We start from the raw sequence: 18,221 nt of genomic DNA on the forward strand, positions 1-18,221 counted from the left end.
TCTACATTGGACGGCGCTCAGTGTGCAACATCGTATATATACTGTGTATATCTGTTCTATGCATTACATTTGGGGTACATTTAGAGTTACTGGCAAGTGTGGTAGTTTCTAATGAGACTAGTGGTTGGTCCATGTTCAGTTTTCAGACAACGACTATTGTTCTGGATTTTCATTTCAGGACAATTAAGAGATGTTGCTGTTTCTATAAACCTTACTGTATGTATGTATATATGCTTATTGTGATAAATGTGAGTGTTATACACAGTTATACTGATGAAAATCTTGCAGAGTTGCACGTGGAATGCAATGTAAACTTGGTGCTGCCGACTGTGTGGTATAAACCAATGCCTACTAATGTAGCCTTTAAAAAAAAACAGGACTGTTTACATTTTAATACTGAGCATGAAAAAAAAAATCAAATCTTTAGGAGCACTCTGTCTGAAATATGTTATGTACAAAACTGCAAAATGATATGATGACACGGTTTGGGTGTTTACGACACAAACACAACTCAGTGAACAGCAGGCTACTCCCCCAACCGCGTCACTGTGTCATGTCACATTTTGTCATAAAATATTTCAAAGACAAGGGTTTTTTTTTTATTATTCTTTTTTGATGCTCCATATATAAAAGCTTACATTAAAAAAAATGTATGACTGTATAATTAAAAATGTAAATGTAGTAAAAAAAAAAAAACTGTGCAAATATGTGAATATTCAGATGGATCTACAAACTGATTTTGTTTAAAATAATTATTTTATTTCAAAATAATTGAAAGTAAAGGTAATAATACAAAGGCAGGAAGTTACTTGGTGAAAAATTTCTTTCAAATTTCGCATACTTTCCTCCTCATTCTCACACCACCAGCTTTGTATTGTGTGTGTGTGTGTGTGTGCGTGTGCGTGTGCGTGTGTCTGTTGCAGTCCGCCAAGCACATCACAGCCCTCTCACTGAGACACAAAGCAGGGTGGTGAAAGGAACCTCAAAAGAGAAAGTGAAAACTGGGAAAGGCCCAGTGAAAGCATCATTAATACAGCTCAGGGCCGAATGGAAATTCTGTTTAGACGGGTGTATAGTTCACTTATGGAGTGTGAGTGGAGGCGGGTAGGGGAAACAAGCGCTGAGGAAGACAGATCTAAAATAAAAAAAGAGGAAGAGAGAGGTTTTTTTCTTTGTTTTGTTTTTGTTTTGTGGGAAGGAAACAGATTAGAAGGCTGTGGTAAGGGTCTTCCTCCAGAGCGCTGACCCCAAAATCAGCCAGGGGTCAGCTCTTCCACACCACTTCCCCCCCGATGGCAGGCGGACATTTCCTGTTGGGAAAGGTGACTTCGCTTTCGTTACCCATCATTCCCGCACCGGATTTTAAAGGAGAACGGTCTTCAAAAGAAATCCTGCTTCATCGAATAAACCGTGACATACTGCATTCACACTTGTCTGCAAACAAGATTACAACATGCTTTTTCCTGTCGAAAGGTGCTACGTCGTGTCTAGAGAAACCTCTCCCTCCTAAGCCACTGAAATGTTAAAAATACCACCACAGTGCAGACACCACAGTTTAGATCTGACGTAATCCATTTCTAAACAGACGATCTGCACGCCACTCTTTTTATGATTCTAAAATGTTCGTCTTTCGTTTTAATGAATTTTGACAAAGCCTTAAAAGTCTGAGAGATAATAATTTGATTTAACCGCTTCACAGGGACTGCAGGTATTTTGAGGATTCTTCAGACACGCACGGAAAATACCAGAACCCTGTTCTGAGTAATCGGATTTTTTCATTCATAATTCAATGGAAAGGGAGTCTGAGTAGGTGACTGAGTAGGTCGAATTCTCCCTTAAGATTGTCATTACAAACAGCTCTATGAATACGACCTGAACACTATCACTGGACGGCTCCAGCATACAGGAATAAAACTACAATAGCGACAGATCACAGAATTCACCACAATCACAACTCTGTTTACACACTCAGAGATGTATAAAGATAGATTTATTATACATAAAGATTTGGGGGGAAAAAAACGGAAAAAGAAAATTAAATACATAGTGTATCATTTGGACAGCAATATGTAGTTATACAAGATTTTTAATTACAGTTTAAGAAAGGTTTTGTAAACCCATCTAGAACTGCAGGCATTAGTCTCAATAAGAATACAATTTTAAATATGTGGGGTTATTGACAATAGGACATAACAGTGTTTAGGGAAGACCTGAAACGCGGGTAACGTAGAAGTTTTCACTTTTGGTCGCAACAAAGCTCAGCTTTGAGTCTGTGAGATCCAGAAAGATAGAAAAAAGGAGAGAGATGTCTGGTCCATGAAAGAGCCTTCAAAAGAGCTCCTGTTCTGTAATACGCAGGAATGCATTGGGAGCAGAGCATTTCGCTGTCTGTGAACACCGCACTCAGTATGGCGCTTCATCAAAAGCATTCAAAGCAGGACCGACAGGCTGCCTCCGCGCTTAGAGATAAAACCCCCTGAAGTTTACATGACCCGTGAGGTAAACACACGTTACCTCACAAGATTTCGACAGGACGGTGGCTCGCGGCACATTTTCTCAGTAGTACAAAAAACCCAGAGGGTCTGAAGAGCGCGGAGAAATCAGATAAAACGGTGATATTTCACACACGCTTTCTGCCACAAAGAAGAAGTGGGTCAAGGACGTCTCATATCAGGCCTGAAACTCGACCGGCTAAAATTCACAGTGAACACTGCATATCTCAACATTTATTTTCCTTCTTTTAATATCAGGATGGCTTTTATTGGCTCTCTCGGAAAAGACGAAGACACGCGTTAGCTGCTGTAGCGGTAACGGCGGTTAGCTAATGGGCTGCTGTGCTCGTGTGCTCAGGTCTTGTGAAAATGAGGGTTTGCGGTGACCTCAGACAGAAGCAGAACGTGACAGTTCTGCAGCCCGGGAGAAATTTGCGTGTCTTGTGTCGAACAGTGTGTTCTTTTTGGTCAAGTTCCTCAGAGTGTGATGTACTGTCTGTGGGCTTGCCTCAGCTTCTCTGCAATCTGCCAGGAGGAGAGGAAAGAAAGAACGTTAGATGAAGGTGTTGTGTTGAAGGAGTGTTGGCATCAGGGTTACGATGATGACAATTAAGATGATGAAGGTAATGACACAGAAATATCTGTGTAAAATTTCACCTTTAGTTTTACTTATTTTAATTTAACAGTAAATTAAATGGCCAAATTGAGACTATCAGTGTTACAATAAAAGGATTTTTATTATAGTTTCTGTATGCATGTCATGGTTGAGGGTGCGTGATCGTTAAGTATGTTGTATGTGAATGGTTGAGGATATGCAAGATAAAGTAAAAGTATAAAGTTGTGAGAGATGTGGTGGTCTGTTGAACAACAGCTGCTTACCAGCTCATAGAATTTCACCTGCTCCTCCAGGTAGAACTGCATGGTTCTGTTGTAGTCATAGATACGGTTGGTATGGAAATGGTTCATCTCCGCTGCGGGACACAGATGGGAAGTAAAGAGTGTAAGGTTACACTACAGACAGATGAAAAACAACACCAGTAAAAAAAGCACATGCACACACACCCAAAGACACAAAGACATGCATGCATACACGCACGCACGCACACACACACACACACACACCTACACACGCGCGCGTGCACACACAGGCACACACAAACACACAGAGGTCAATAACAAGATTAAACACATACAGGTAGAAAAACAACATTGAGCACACACACGTACACACCCACACGTACACACGAACACACAAACACACAAAAACAGGTTCAAAACAAGAGGTCAAAAACAAGATTAAACACATACACGTAAAAATAAATAAATAAATAAATAAATAAATAACAGCATTAAGCACAGACACATGCATGCGCACGCACGCACACACACACTGCTCAAAAAACAACATTACACACATGCAGACGAGCATGCACACAGTCCCCACACACACCCAGTCCTGGTGTGTGTATTGTATTGACTGTGTCCCACATACTCACTTACCTTGCAGTGCGTAAGACATAGTGCTGAGATGTTTGGTCATATTGTGTTTGTCCTGATCTGAAATCTTATTGGCCAACAATAGTTTGCTTGCCTCCTTAACCTTCTCAATGGCTGCCTAAAGCAAACAGACAGACAGACAGACAGACAGCAAGTATCCTCAGATTAATCTCAGGACCCATCCATCAAGTGTCATTCATTCATAATAGACTTCAATCAGAACAAACCGCTGCTATTTTAATATAACATAATGGATATAAACAGTGCAGTGACCCAAACGGATAAACAAAAGTTAATCTAAATCCGACTGCGCAGCACCTCTCCAGCAGTAATGCAGTGCACTTTTTGGAGTCTGTACAGAATGGAAATGTACCTTGTGGACCCCAATGGTCTCCGGAAAGCACCCCAGCAATCCTTTGTATTCATTGTTGGTTTCAATCAGGAAATGTAGATCTTTCTTGGGCTGATAACACACACGCAAAAAAAAAGACACAGAACTGAACTCCTCGTCGACATCTTCAGAAGTTTCGAGCTAGATCAGAGTCAAGGTCTGACTAAACATAGCACAGCACAGGCCTCATAACAATGCTATCAGCGTTTGTAAGATACACACAGAGGGAGAGAGGAAACTACTTGAGCTGGGAGCATAACAAACAGGACCAAACAGGCTCGGGGGGAGAAAGGGGGGAGAAACCAGAAAATGTTGATGAGTACCTGTGCTGCCACGAGCTCAGCGATTTCCTCGTATATTTTTCCCGTTGTCGTCAGAGCCCCTGTGAGGGTCGCTTCACCTACGAGTCAAATCCAAACAACGGTTGGTCTTGCTCCGGGTTTTGGGTCGAGATACTGGTGTAATACTGACTCAAAACAAGCGGGAATGGGAGAGTTTTAGGCCTACCTTCATATCCGCTGGAGTTGAAAACTGTCGCCAGGTTCTGAAATGCTTTACCAATCTTTTGATACTCTTTCTGTAACGCTTGAGAACAAACACACACGGACGAACATTAATTACTGGGATCACATTTCTATTCTCTTATGAGGGCTGTTACTGTCTCTCTCTTCCTTTCGTTCTTTCTAGAAGCAGTCTTGCACACTATGTCAAACTAAAAGGTGCTGCTTACAACGATCAATTCAGCAGACAAAAGCGGAACCCAAAACACTGAGACATACTTCAGTAGACGTATCAGAATCGTGAGTGAATCATGAGTGAATCGTGAGTGTATTGTGAGTGAATCGCGAGTGTATTGTGAGTGAATCCTGAGTGAATTGTGAGTGAATCATGAGTGTATTGTGAGTGAATCCTGAGTGAATCGTGAGTGTATTGTGAGTGAATCGTGAGTGAATCATGAGTAAATCGTGAGTGCATCGTGAGTGAATCGTGAGTGAATCGTGAGTGTATTGTGAGTGTATTGTGAGTGTATTATGAGTGAATCGTGAGTGAATCCTGAGTGAATCGTGAGTGTATTGTGAGTGAATCCTGAGTGAATCGTGAGTGAATCGTGAGTGAAACGTGAGTGTATTGTGAATCGTGAGTGAATCCTGAGTGAATCGTGAGTGAATCCTGAGTGAATCGTGAGTGTATCGTGAGTGAATTGTGGGTGAATCGTGAGTTAATCATGCGTGTATCGTGAGTGAATCGTGAGTGAATCATGAGTGAATCGTGAGTGTATCGTGAGTGAATCGTGAGTGAATCGTGAGTGAATCGTGAGTGCATCATGAGTGAATCGTGAGTGTATTGTGAGTGTATTATGAGTGAATCCTGAGTGAATCCTGAGTGAATCGTGAGTGTATTGTGAGTGAATCGTGAGTAAATCGTGAGTGCATCATGAGTGAATCGTGAGTGTATTGTGAGTGAATCGTGAGTGAATCGTGAGTGAATCGTGAGTAAATCGTGAGTGCATCATGAGTGAATCGTGAGTGTATTGTGAGTGTATTATGAGTGAATCCTGAGTGAATCCTGAGTGAATCGTGAGTGTACTGTGAGTGAATCGTGAGTGAATCGTGAGTAAATCGTGAGTGCATCATGAGTGAATCGTGAGTGTATTGTGAGTGAATCCTGAGTGAATCGTGAGTGTATTGTGAGTGAATCGTGAGTGAATCCTGAGTGAATCGTGAGTGAATCCTGAGTGAATCGTGAGTGAATCGTGAGTGAATCGTGAGTGTATTGTGAGTGAATCCTGAGTGAATCGTGAGTGAATCGTGAGTGTATTGTGAGTGAATCGTGAGTGAATCCCGAGTGAATCGTGAGTGTATTGTGCAGCGAGATGAATCCTTACGTCCTGTACACCTCTTCCAGTGGAGATGCCCCACGTGGAGAAGTTCTTTCACTCCGTCGTCCATGGCTTTAGTGAAGCGACTGTATGTTTCACATTTCTGTTCTCTATACAAAACAAGACAACACCAGAACACCATCCTTTCCATTTCTCAAATACCCACCGTTTCCACAGAAACAGTGTACTGACACTCCAAATGATAACACATGACGTATTATCAGTTACGCGTTCCTACATAAACATTTCCAGGTAAACGTACCTGACGTACACGAGCGATTATTTTAAAATCTCAAACACACAGATATTTTAGAGGAGCGTGTCAGAGGTCTTACACTTCCACGGGAGTCAGGTCCGGTGCCTCCGCCTCCATGGAGGAGAAAATCATGACTCCCACTGCCTCATCTTTCTCTGCTTTCCGTTTGCCGATTTTCCACTCCTGACACCACGAAAGCAAACAGTCAGGACAGTCAGTCAGTTTCCAGTCAGGTGCCGCACACCTCAACAAGCTTTACATTTCAGTTTGAGCTGTTTGTGTTTGACAGATAATAAACAGCACAATAATGTTTAACAATGTCTAAAACCTGTAAGAATATGTGTGTGTGTGTGTGTGTGTGTATATACATATACATATATGTGTATGTATGTATATATATATATATATATATATATATATACAAACACTGTCATTACATCCGACAACTCCTTTTTCTCTCATTCTCATTCTCTCTCTCTCTCTTTCTCTTTTCCTCTGCCCAAACTTTCACTTAGAGCAGAATCAGATTAAAAACACAAATGCTAATCATGATCCCATAAGATGAATTCTGTCTATTCATGCATGTGAGGATAAAAAGAACCTGGTGGATTCTATTTTTGTCATTTTTTTTGGCTGCTGTACATGAGGCCCTTGTCAGATTATATTACTTTAACATGTATGCAGAATAGCCAACAGAAAATGTATCTATCTATCTGAAGAGAGAGAGAGTGGGAGAGAGAGAGAGTGTGTGTGTGAGAGAGCGTGAGTGTGAGAGAGAGAGAGAGAGAGTGTGTGAGAGAGAGAGAGCGTGAGTGTGAGAGAGAGAGAGAGAGTGTGTGTGAGAGAGAGAGATAGAAATAGAGAGAGAGAGAGAGAGAGAGTGTGTGAGAGAGAGAGAGCGTGAGTGTGAGAGAGAGAGAGAGAGAGTGTGTGAGAGAGAGAGAGATAGAAATAGAGAGAGAGAGAGAGAGAGAGAGAGAGAGAGAGAGAGAGTGTGTGTGAGAGAGAGAGAGCGAGTGTGAGAGAGTGAGAGAGAGAGAGAGTGTGTGAGAGAGAGATAGAGAGTGTGTGAGAGAGTAGTCCAGAGTAGTGGTGAAACCTTTTCGTCCCTATAGTTGAGGAAGAGCTGAAAGACTTCGCTGCCGGAGACAACGGGGTGACGACACATGCGTGTCATCCACAGCTGCAGACGCTCCATCCTCATCTTAATGAACTCTTCCTCAAAGCGCCCTGTTAAGAACACAACAAAGGGGCAGGTTCGGCTGATTAAAGGGGGCTGACCGTAAACAGTAACAAATTCTGTGAAAACTTTTAGGTCTTTTTTTTTTTTTCCTTGTGTCTGCTGGCCCAACAGAAAACGTAACAGATGGTTTAACTGGTTAATTTCTCAAACAGAACCAGGGATAAAACTGTAAACTGTGCTCTGGACTGAATGACCTGCAGTGTAACTTATCTCTGTTATCACCCATGCTTCCTACCCACAGTCAATCTCAACTGTTGTCTGTGATACCAGCTGACAGATTACATTGAATATCCAGTTATACCGGGATATCCATAGTCATTTCGCCACTTAAGTCAATTGGTGTTACATGTAACCTGTTTTTGACTGGGTGCTCATTCAAACAACAACGCCATGTCAGTAGCATCTAACCTGTGACTTGTTTATCTGGCAAGCAAGGAATGGGGAGGGCGGAGCCAAACTTTTCCAGCAGTCTTTCATACAGCCAATCAAAGTGTTTGTATCTGTGATTGACAGGTCTGTTTGTGGTCTGAAAAAAAAAAATGTCTTTGTTGGTTTACAAGAGAAACAGAGGGGCTGTTGTACGTTGATATATGGTTAAACAAAACAAAAAAAAAAAAACGTCATTTAGACGACATGGAAGGTTCCAGAGTAAACCTACGTTTGGTGTGACCTGATATTCGATATAACTCTTCAGCCCATACATTTTTGAACCTTTTTTTGGATCCGCAACCACACAGTCCAGTTGGTTCTGCGGATACGCCCATACTGGGCCAACATCTCCCATCTGTCAACGCACAAAGAACAGAGACACATTATCGTAACTTACAGCTGTAAAAAAAAAAAAAAAAAATTATAACCATTTGAAAATCAGCCTACTGATGGACACGGTTCTGGAGTGTGTCAGGTGGGTATACATTATAAATGTTTATAAATGTGGTTTGAAATGCAGACTGACAGCCGAAAGAACGTCCTAAAAATTGCAGGGATCTCACCGAAGCAGCATTTCCCGCACTCGGACAAAACGGATGTGACAAAACGGATGTGACCAAACGGACGTGACGTGTGTCGCGCTGAACTTACGTATATCTTTATTACGTCTCTCCCTCTGGGCGGGAGCGTGCACAGCAGGTACATCTCTGGATTTGGCGTTTTCGAGAACGGAAACCTGAGTGAGAGAGAGAGAGGCGAGGTCTGAGTAGGTCCAGCCGGGCAGGCGGACATTGGCCGCATGGCCGTCACGCTGTTCTGAGTACAGTGATGTAAGTCACTTACTTATTGCGAGAGAGTTTCATTGTGGAGTAATGTCCCCCGCTCCTCTGAAAAGTGCTGCTGTCTTCGGGCTGAGAGGAGCTGTAAATGCTGGAGTATTTCCCGTCGTCTGACGCATCATCCCACTCATCATCCTCGACCGAGCCTGAACGACACGGCCAATCAGCTCTAACCGAACCTCACCCACGCAGTCGATTTAAACAACCATTCACTCACGCACACACAATCAGCTCTAATCGAACCTCACGCACGCAATCAATTTAAACCACCATTCACTCACGCACACACAATCAGCTCTAATCGAACCTCACGCACGCAATCAATTTAAACCACCATTCACGCACGCACACCCAATCAGCTTTAAGAAAACCTCGCCACCCACACCAACTATCCATTTTAACTGAATGACGCTCATACAAAAACTACCATTTTGGACCAAACCTCATTCACACAATCAACTTTAACCAAACATTACTCATACAACCAACTCAACCTCACTCATACAGTCACTCAGCTGTGGTTGAGGTTGGTTGTATGAGCTAGCAGACACCGGTCCCACGCGACTGGTCAGTTTTAACACGTGAATTCCCAGAGACATAACCGTCAGTTTCAACACATTCAACTTTAACACAAAGACCTCTGGAAATGTGATCATATGACATGCCACCAGTAAACTTTGACATATAATGACCTACGCTCGAAATGAACGGGAATTCTGACATTTTAACTGCTAACTGACAACACAGACTTGGTAGCTACATTTACTGAACAGCATGTGGCTGCTAGCAAGGTAGTGCAACCAAATTTCCAGCAAAAATGCCTGTATGGTTTGAGGATGTCTGTGACCTTCTTTGCTTTTTACTCCAATCATAAGTGTTGAAAACCACAAAAACACCCAGATCAGCTAGCTTTAACCCAGGCTGTCAAAGCTATGATACCTATCTAATCTGTCTGTGTGTTTCCGTGGTAATTTTTTCAATCAATTGGCCTAAACACAAAACCCCATACTGAGGCAAACCACCAATTAGCTGAGACACACGCAATCAACAACCCCAACTGACAGCCTCAGAACAGATAAGAAACACACAGTATCTCACTGACGCACACAGCCACACCCTCTGCATAGCTTAGAAGATCCAAAAAAAAAAAAGTCAAAGATTTTAGTCACAACAACACTTTGCTCAAAGTTGATATAAAGTTGAATGTTGTCCACGTATGAGATGATATGAGAGAAGTGGCAGGTCTGCTACTGGAGACTCAAGAGAAAATCCAGACATTGTAATCTTATGTCACACGTGTTACTGGTTTCGTTCTGTGGAGCACTGATAAAATTCACAGTAACAGATGTAATTTTGCATGTCTCTCTGAGCATGTGAGAGTGAAAGAAAGAAACTGGACCATGCCTGGGATGTGACTGTGTGTGTGTGTGTGTGTGTGTGCATTTGTGTGCATGTGCGTGTCTGTGTTTGTGTGCGTGTACGTGCATATGCGTTTGTGTGTGTGTAAGTGCATATGCGTGTGTGTGTGCGTGTGTGTGTGTGTGTGCGCGCGCACTCTTACTTTGACCGTAGAAGGAGTGTGACCTCCTCTGCCCTGTGCTGTCCCAGCTCTCTGCCGCATGACTGGCCGGCCACGCAGCCGCAGACCACTGCCCATTTCCATTCACCCCCTGTTGCATTCAGAGACCAGAAGATGAAGAACTCCTCATAATAAAAGTGATACGCATCATCTAGTTTTATGCTCAATCAAGGCAACATGGCAAATATTTTAGTGATTATCTGATTACTATCATTAATAAATAACACAATAATTTAAATAATAGTCTTCCACGGCCCGGCGTAGCGCTTCTGTCTGTAGGAGAGATGGGACACACTATGCTGACCTGAAAGAGTAAAGAGTGTTTGGGAGAAACATTTGTGTGAACATGGACCAAAAAAGAGTTTATTCATTAAAACAGAGAACCGTCCTGGTCTCTCATTATTTAAACCGTGGATTCTTATGCACAGCAGAACTCCTTTGTGTGGCTGAAGCAAAAAGCCAGAAGAAGTGACACCAAGTTTTGTCTGGGTTATGCAGATTTTGAAAAATGCTGCTGTTGTTTTTTTGTTTTGTTTTGTTTTGTTTTTCCTATACTTCAGCACTTTGTCATGTTTAGGGGAGAGAACCAGTGCAGTTGTAACACAGACAACGTGGAAGTTGTTTACACAGGCGACAGATGAGGTGTATGTGGGAATATGAACATGAAGACATAAGTACAGGTTACGTGGAAGTTGAAAAAGTGTAAAGTTGCAAACGCCCCCATTCTCCCCTCAACAGTTACACACACGTTTTCTTTCTGTTAACACCAAATCTTCAATTAGCCAATTTCCACTGTGTCAGAACATTTTACAAAGTAAAATGGGAAACTGAAAAATCTTAAACAGCATTGCAATGTTCCGGGACAGTAAAATCACTTTTTTGATGGCCACAACAAATGACATTTGACGTCTTTAAAACAGGAAGGCAAAGCCATAAACTCGTTTTTCCATCGAACCCTATGCACCCCCCCCCCCCCCCGGCCCCCAAAAAACCAAGTCAAAGTCATCAACACATTTGTATATGCCGGTTCTTTGTTCGGACCTGGAGGTCATTTTTTAAGTGCCTCTCCTCGGTTATTTAATGGCTTTGAGAATAAGACCTGTTGACATGAGGCTTTTTTTTCCCTAAGATCCTTAGAATGTTTTTGTCGTGACACAAGGCCAGGTTCTGATTCTTGACCTGGAGGGGGGGGGGGGGTGCTAAATGGATGGACCTCTCTCTGATCAGACAAACACACACACACACACACACACACACACACATCCTTAAATCCTTAATGGCTATTCTCTGTCATTAGATTTGACCTTGAGCTCGGGAAAAGCTCGGACTGAACGGGCGCTGGAACCATTTGGCTTTTCACTCTGACTCAGACCATTTAGACGACTTACGCCGATTCGTCCGCCGCACTGCTCCGCACTCCACAGCCGTTATTATCGGCAAGCGGTCGGTCAGGATAGCCTTTTAATGTCTCGGAGTGCACCCACTGGAGATACACTCTATGACTACGTCTTTAAGTTCGACGTCTTGCAAATAATCAGCTTGCACAACATACATAAGTCACACAACTGTCTTAATATTGAGAAAAAAAAATCATTAAGCGTATCTGGAGATTAAGGGCAAATAAAACAAAGACACACTGAAATAAGTGAACCGAAGGTTTGAAAGTCATGCCTGTGAAGTCCACTTTACACTTTTAATATGACCACGCATAACCACAGATGAGCGCGAGTATGGTGAGGGGAGCTTGGATGTGGTCACTCAAAACTCATTCTGGTAGCATTTTCTGCTCAAAGTCATCAAAAAAAAAACAACAAAAAAAAAACAACACTGTTTTGACTGGGACAGTAAACTTCAGTCTAACTGTTGATATCGCACCCTGGACATCATCTGTTTGACCCGCTGCGTTAACCTCTGGTAGACGCTTCAGGTCCAGCATATCACAGACAAACAGACTCAAGAACAGCTTCTAACCCCAGAGCCATACCAGAACTGAACTGACTGGGACCTGTGTGACTATCAGTCCTACAAAACTTACACTTACCTTACACTGATAGAACGCTGCACACAATACTTAGGGGTACACGCACACAATGCTTACGGTTACACTGATAGAACACTGCACACAGCACTTACGGTTACACACGCACAATACTTACAGTTACACTTATAGAACACTGCACAGAGGTTTACATTCCGACTGCACCTTTGTGTGTGTGTGTGTGTGTGTGTGTGTGTGTGTATATATCAGTCCTAAGTACACTACTTGTACATGAGGCCAATGAAATTCAGCAAATATGCAATGTCCTGAAGTGCAATATCTCAGCTGCTCATAATTTTTCTTTTTTCTTATCATATTGTTTTACACCTTATTGTTTTTATAGGTTACAGCAAATATATACATTTTATATTTTATTGATATATTTAGCACCTTATATTAGTTTAGTTTGAACTCCTTTCTGTTTTTACTCACTGTTTGTTATGTGTGAATGCACCGTCAGGAATGCTACTCAATTTCGTTGTACTCTGAGCAATGACAATAAAGGAACCTATTCTACATAGCCTCAGTGTCTTTATCAGAAATGCCACATGAAACAGAAACACTCAAGACTTAAAAAGCATCCACATTAATTACTCAGTTACTCTAATTACTCAGTTAATGACTCGCTGGTGATTCCTGTAAAAAGTCACATAAGCCGGGATATCCTACATTTCCCAGAAAATTGAAATTTAAAAAAAAAAAATTGCAACACTGATGGTGATTGATCGGATATTTGGATAAAACACTTTGGCACTCCTCAGTGAGATATTTTAAAACTTGTGACTGAACTTAAATGATGAATCACCAACAAAATAAGAAAAAAAAAAGACAAGTCCTAGCATAAACCCGTTGTTAAAAGCAGACAACATCAAACTGAAAAAAAAAAAAATCTCTAGGTCTATCCGAGCTGTTTGTCATGTCCTGACATTGTCATTTTCATTGGCATTGTGATGGTTCAGTTTGAACACTGGTCCCTCGGTCTTGCTCTGGCCCTCAGAAAAACAAGGAGTCCAAGAACAAATTAAAGGAATCTGAATTCAGATCTTTGACTCATCTCCTTCAGTGGAAACAACAGGATTTTTAAGGAGCACGTACTATGAAAAGCACAGACTTCAACCGAGCATTCATCATTTCCCTTCTCTGCAGTCGGAGTCTGCAGTTATCATACATCTCTGGATACACAGAAAACTTAAAAGAGCGTAGAAGCTTCTAGAAGCATGGAAATTGCGGACGAGGCCCCGACCTCTGAAGCCATAATGATGTCTATGTACCATTACTCTGAAAGAACGACACTGAGAGACTGCACAATGCACATCTTTGTAACGCACAATTGTCACAAGACTTCTAATTAAACGGGCCAAGAGTTTTAGTTTCACACACACACACACAAAAAAAAAAAAAGATTGAAAAGTTAAAAATGTTCTGAGAATTGGAATTTTAAAACAAATTTCAGCGCCAAACACCCTTTGACAAAGACTTCAGAAACACTCATAACAACACAGTGAAGCAGTTACAGTAAGAGGAGAGGATTTTGTCTGTTCTATTTATGAATTTTAGGTTGATTTGGCTTAATATTAACTCCACATTCAGGAACCAGTTTTAAATAAGGCATGAGGAAGTAACTAAAGAGCTAAGACTGCAGTAGACAATACACAGTCGGCTTATTAATAATCTGCAGCAAATTCCCGTGTATAAAACAAACTGAATATCTAAAGAGGCTACGTATTCAAACTGTTACTGACGACAGCAGCAGGTGACTGTGCTCTGAAAACAGCGCCCGCGTTTTAAATCCTACGCCTGTCTGCGTTGCCATCGGAGACATGCCTGAAAACGCCTGCCTGAGCGGAGGGTGTGCGGTCCCTCGGCCAACGTACCTCGATCTCGTCAGCGTTCTCGTATAAAATAGGCGCAGAGGTGGCAGCGCCGCCTGTCGCCGCCGAATGAGATGCTGACGCGTGCTGGATCTGTAAAGAGGAAACAGACGGCGTGAAAACACAAACACTGTACGAGATTTGCACATGTCGTTCATGTGGTGTAACCTAATCTGCACAGCCAACGTGTTATCGTGTCATTTAGAGCTGGGTTAAGGGAAATCATCCATCTGATTGATATTCGATAAAATATGCAAAATACAAATTCATGCTGTTGAACAAATCTGGTTATGGTTACGGGACAGTAACTTTACAGTGTAAGTAACAGAGAGCTGTAGTCTAATTTTTTTTTTTTTTTAACTATAGAATCGAATCTCCTGATCGCACACGCACACTGTGAATAGTGAGAAGTGAATTTAACCTCTATATTTAACCCATCCTTACATAAGAGTAGTGAGCACACGCACACACACCGGGCGCAGGAGCAGTGGGCAGCACACCTGCGCCCGGAGGGCAGTTGGGGGTTAAGTGTCTTGCTCAAATGCACCTCAGCTACTGATGTTTTCTCACCAGTTCTAGAAACCGAGCTGGTGACCAAAGGGTCACCGGTTCGATTCCCAGAAAGAAAGAAAGAAAGAAAGACAGACAGACAGAAAGAAAGAAAAATATTTTCTTCTTTCTCCAGCTATCGTGTAGCTTCTCTCTGACATTTCCAACGTATTTTTAAATAAAAACAAATGAAATGATTGTGGGACTTCTTTCTGGTAAGGGCAAACAGGTTGCACTGGTCTTTCTGACTCTTACCTGTATATAGTCCTCTGGCACCAGCCCACTTTCTCCTCTCGAGTTCTGAGTTTCCACCCAACCTCCTCCAATGTTCTGCACAGGAGAGGGGAGGATTTGATCTTTACAATATTCAGCCATCAGAAAATGTACACACACACACACACACACGCGCGCGAGAATAACATCTTTATGTGGTTATGTAAAAATATCAATTTTATGTGGTTATGATGTTTCATGAAGGCCTTTATACCAGTTCATTATCATTCGGTCAGTCAGTGACATGGTGAGACAATGAAGTGAAACAGAAACAAACTCTACGCCACATTCCTGTGTTCTTATTACAAAGGCATTCAACTACGTCTGGAGGGAAACAAGTGCCATAAATAGCGCTATTATGTGTGTGTGTTAACTGTTGAGATCGGCTCTGGAAAGAGCCTACTGCTCTACCAGTCATCTAAAGCAACTGGTATAGACGCTGTTCATGTAAACCCTCAACACGTCCGATGAGAAATGAATGATCAGTGTTTAGGGTGAGGTGAATATAGTTTTGTGGGTGTGTGTGTGTGTGTGTGGTCAGCGTTCAGCTCGTTCACTCCCTCACCTGATTGGTGACAGTGAGTGTCTCTCCCTCTCTCACTGTCAGTTCATTATTACCTGGTTCAGCAGTGAAATCATATAAGACTTGAGCCTATTTACACAATGACAGAAAACGCACACGTTAATGTAAACACATCGCTGACACATTAACGCCACGGGGAAAGAGGTAACACATGAGAGAAACGTAAACAGATAAGCAGTCACTGGAGCTGAGAGCCAATTCAATAAACACACACAGTGAACAGATACATTAAGTCTGCCATAAAGTTGTGTTTATAACTATTTCCACCTTTGACAAAGGAGATTTCTTGTCAATGATAAGCTCTCAACAGTAAACTCTTTCTTTTTCTGTAAATTAGCTCATCTCCATCGAGCTGTTTGTACAGCAGATGTGATACAGTATGAATAAATATATGCACTGTAAAATAAGCAGTTATTCAACCAGAATGTTGACAAAAGTCATTGACAGTGAAAAGAATCATAACAAAATCTGATTATGACATACAGAATATACATTGGCTTCACTCAACAGGTGAATTCTAACAAACCTACTTAAATTCCCTTCCTAAACCCAGCTAAGGGACAAACGTAACTAAAAGAGTTCAGGAAAGTGACCATGAAAAATGTCCACAGGACACTGACTACACATCTCCAAAAATGACCGCAGGCTTAGGCGAGAGTCACTGCCACCATACGGTGCGTATAGGGGCCAAAACAGAAAACAGGTTTCCCCATCAGAAACCAAACACAAACGTAGTTAACCTACATATAGCAGACGCTCCACTTTCTCGTTTACGGACGAGTCTCTTTTACTGAACGCAAAAAAAAAGAGAGAAAGAAACTGGCTGTCAGTACTACAGCGACCGTCGTTCAGTGGGTCATCCGCGCTCGTGCAGTTCCTGACAGGATGCTAGTTTTCCTGTTTGGAGGGACACAGCCTTCAGCGAGGCCCCGCGGATGTGCCGCGTCTATAGACTCACTGTTCTCACCCTGGCCAAAGTGACTCTCTCCTAATGAATCTCACACACAGCCACCGCTGCAGAACCTAAGAGAGGGTTTGTACTGTTTGAGGAAAGAACTGTTGATAGAATATTCTAAGGGAGATCTGATTTCTGCCAACACGGTTCTAAGCCCCTGGCTATTTCAACAAATTATTTATTTAAGATTATCTCGCAACTGTACGCCTCCAATATAAACCTTACCCAGCTCACACATCCTGCTGAAAAGTCATAAAGTCAGCGGGCGCACTAACACCATGCCTCTTGTCAAAGTTAACACATACACTTCGTTTACACTGAGGCTGAAGTTTAAATGAAATATTTAATGAATGTTGCCTGATTTTTTCAAGCACAAAATTGAGATGTGTTCGAATATGAGTCTGGTGCCATTAGACATATAGACCTACGCATCTTCACTCTTGGAAGTCTTAATTGTCAGTAACCTTAATTATTGTTCTTAACTTGATCACAAATACAGTTTACATATTTCGTATTTCACCAAACCAAACAATGGAAAAGTCCACTCCTCTAAACCGCTTGCTGTCATCTTTCATGTAAGAAACCTCTACAAATGCGTTTTATAGTGAAGCTCTCAATCGTGACGCAGACTCCTCATCAGAAATAACTCCACAATGACAACACGCTTCACGTCTCATTTGAATCCAGTATATCCTTTTGAATAAAGCCAGACTGAGAGGATTCGATCTTTACTTACCAGGATAGGCATTGTCGTAGTGTTTATTAGAATATGCTTTCTTACACGCACCGAAAATAGTATAACGACGTTGAAATGGACTACATCACATTTCGGCCGACTGAACCGAACTCAGTAATGATTAGGTAAAACATGGACATAATATCCGATCCCTGTCGAAAGGGAATCCTGAAAACAAGTAATGTCCCGTCCACTACAGTGGAGACCCGGAAAAGTACTGCACATTCGCTAAGACAATTATACCAAACGCGATGTAGGCTACTTGCATAGCCACAGTTCCTCCTCCAAAATGGGTGCGGAAAAAAGTCTAAGTAAACATAGCGATAATGTTTGTCATTAAGAGGTGAAATGTATCATCCATATTTTATTTCATACTGCATTCGGCATGTTCTATATGTGGTTACAGACAAATTAAACTTTTATGACTGTTTCAGTTCTTTGGGAAAAGTCGGAGGACAAACGCGCTTAATACGCTCTTACATCATCTCTCTCACGGATGACACGCCATCAGAATCAGTTATTATCGCCCGTCTCACCAGTTCTGGAATGTCGGTAAACATGTTTATGAAAACAGCGACATAGTGCGTACCTTCAAATTCTCAAGTGATCAA

The 18,221-nt window shown here is 41.9% G+C and overlaps 1 protein-coding gene across 1 annotated transcript; it reads right to left on the reverse strand.

The window, feature by feature from the left end:
* Window positions 1-1,971: 1,971 nt before the first annotated feature.
* Window positions 1,972-17,817, reverse strand: snx9a (sorting nexin 9a). The gene is made up of 18 exons (XM_030782069.1): window positions 17,611-17,817; window positions 15,902-15,988; window positions 15,319-15,393; window positions 14,518-14,607; window positions 10,588-10,696; window positions 9,031-9,172; window positions 8,839-8,923; window positions 8,417-8,542; window positions 8,167-8,284; window positions 7,615-7,745; window positions 6,595-6,698; window positions 6,266-6,369; window positions 4,888-4,965; window positions 4,704-4,780; window positions 4,363-4,452; window positions 3,993-4,107; window positions 3,372-3,463; window positions 1,972-3,017 (listed from the first exon to the last, which is right to left on the reverse strand). Exons 1-18 carry the CDS (start codon window positions 17,620-17,622, stop codon window positions 2,970-2,972), a joined length of 1,683 nt encoding a protein of 560 aa, XP_030637929.1. The 5' UTR covers window positions 17,623-17,817; the 3' UTR covers window positions 1,972-2,969.
* Between the last annotated feature and the right edge of the window lie 404 nt (window positions 17,818-18,221).

Source organism: Chanos chanos, chromosome 1 (genome assembly GCF_902362185.1).
Source record: "Chanos chanos chromosome 1, fChaCha1.1, whole genome shotgun sequence".
Lineage (NCBI taxonomy): Eukaryota > Metazoa > Chordata > Actinopteri > Gonorynchiformes > Chanidae > Chanos > Chanos chanos.

Excerpts from the sequence above, each read along its gene's own strand:
- snx9a (XM_030782069.1), bottom strand. Across the intron at positions 7,746-8,166 it reads GCCAGATAAACAAGTCACAG|GGCGCTTTGAGGAAGAGTTC; the intron begins GTTAGATGCTAC and ends TGTTCTTAACAG. Across the intron at positions 4,781-4,887 it reads CAACTCCAGCGGATATGAAG|GTGAAGCGACCCTCACAGGG; the intron begins GTAGGCCTAAAA and ends TTTGACTCGTAG.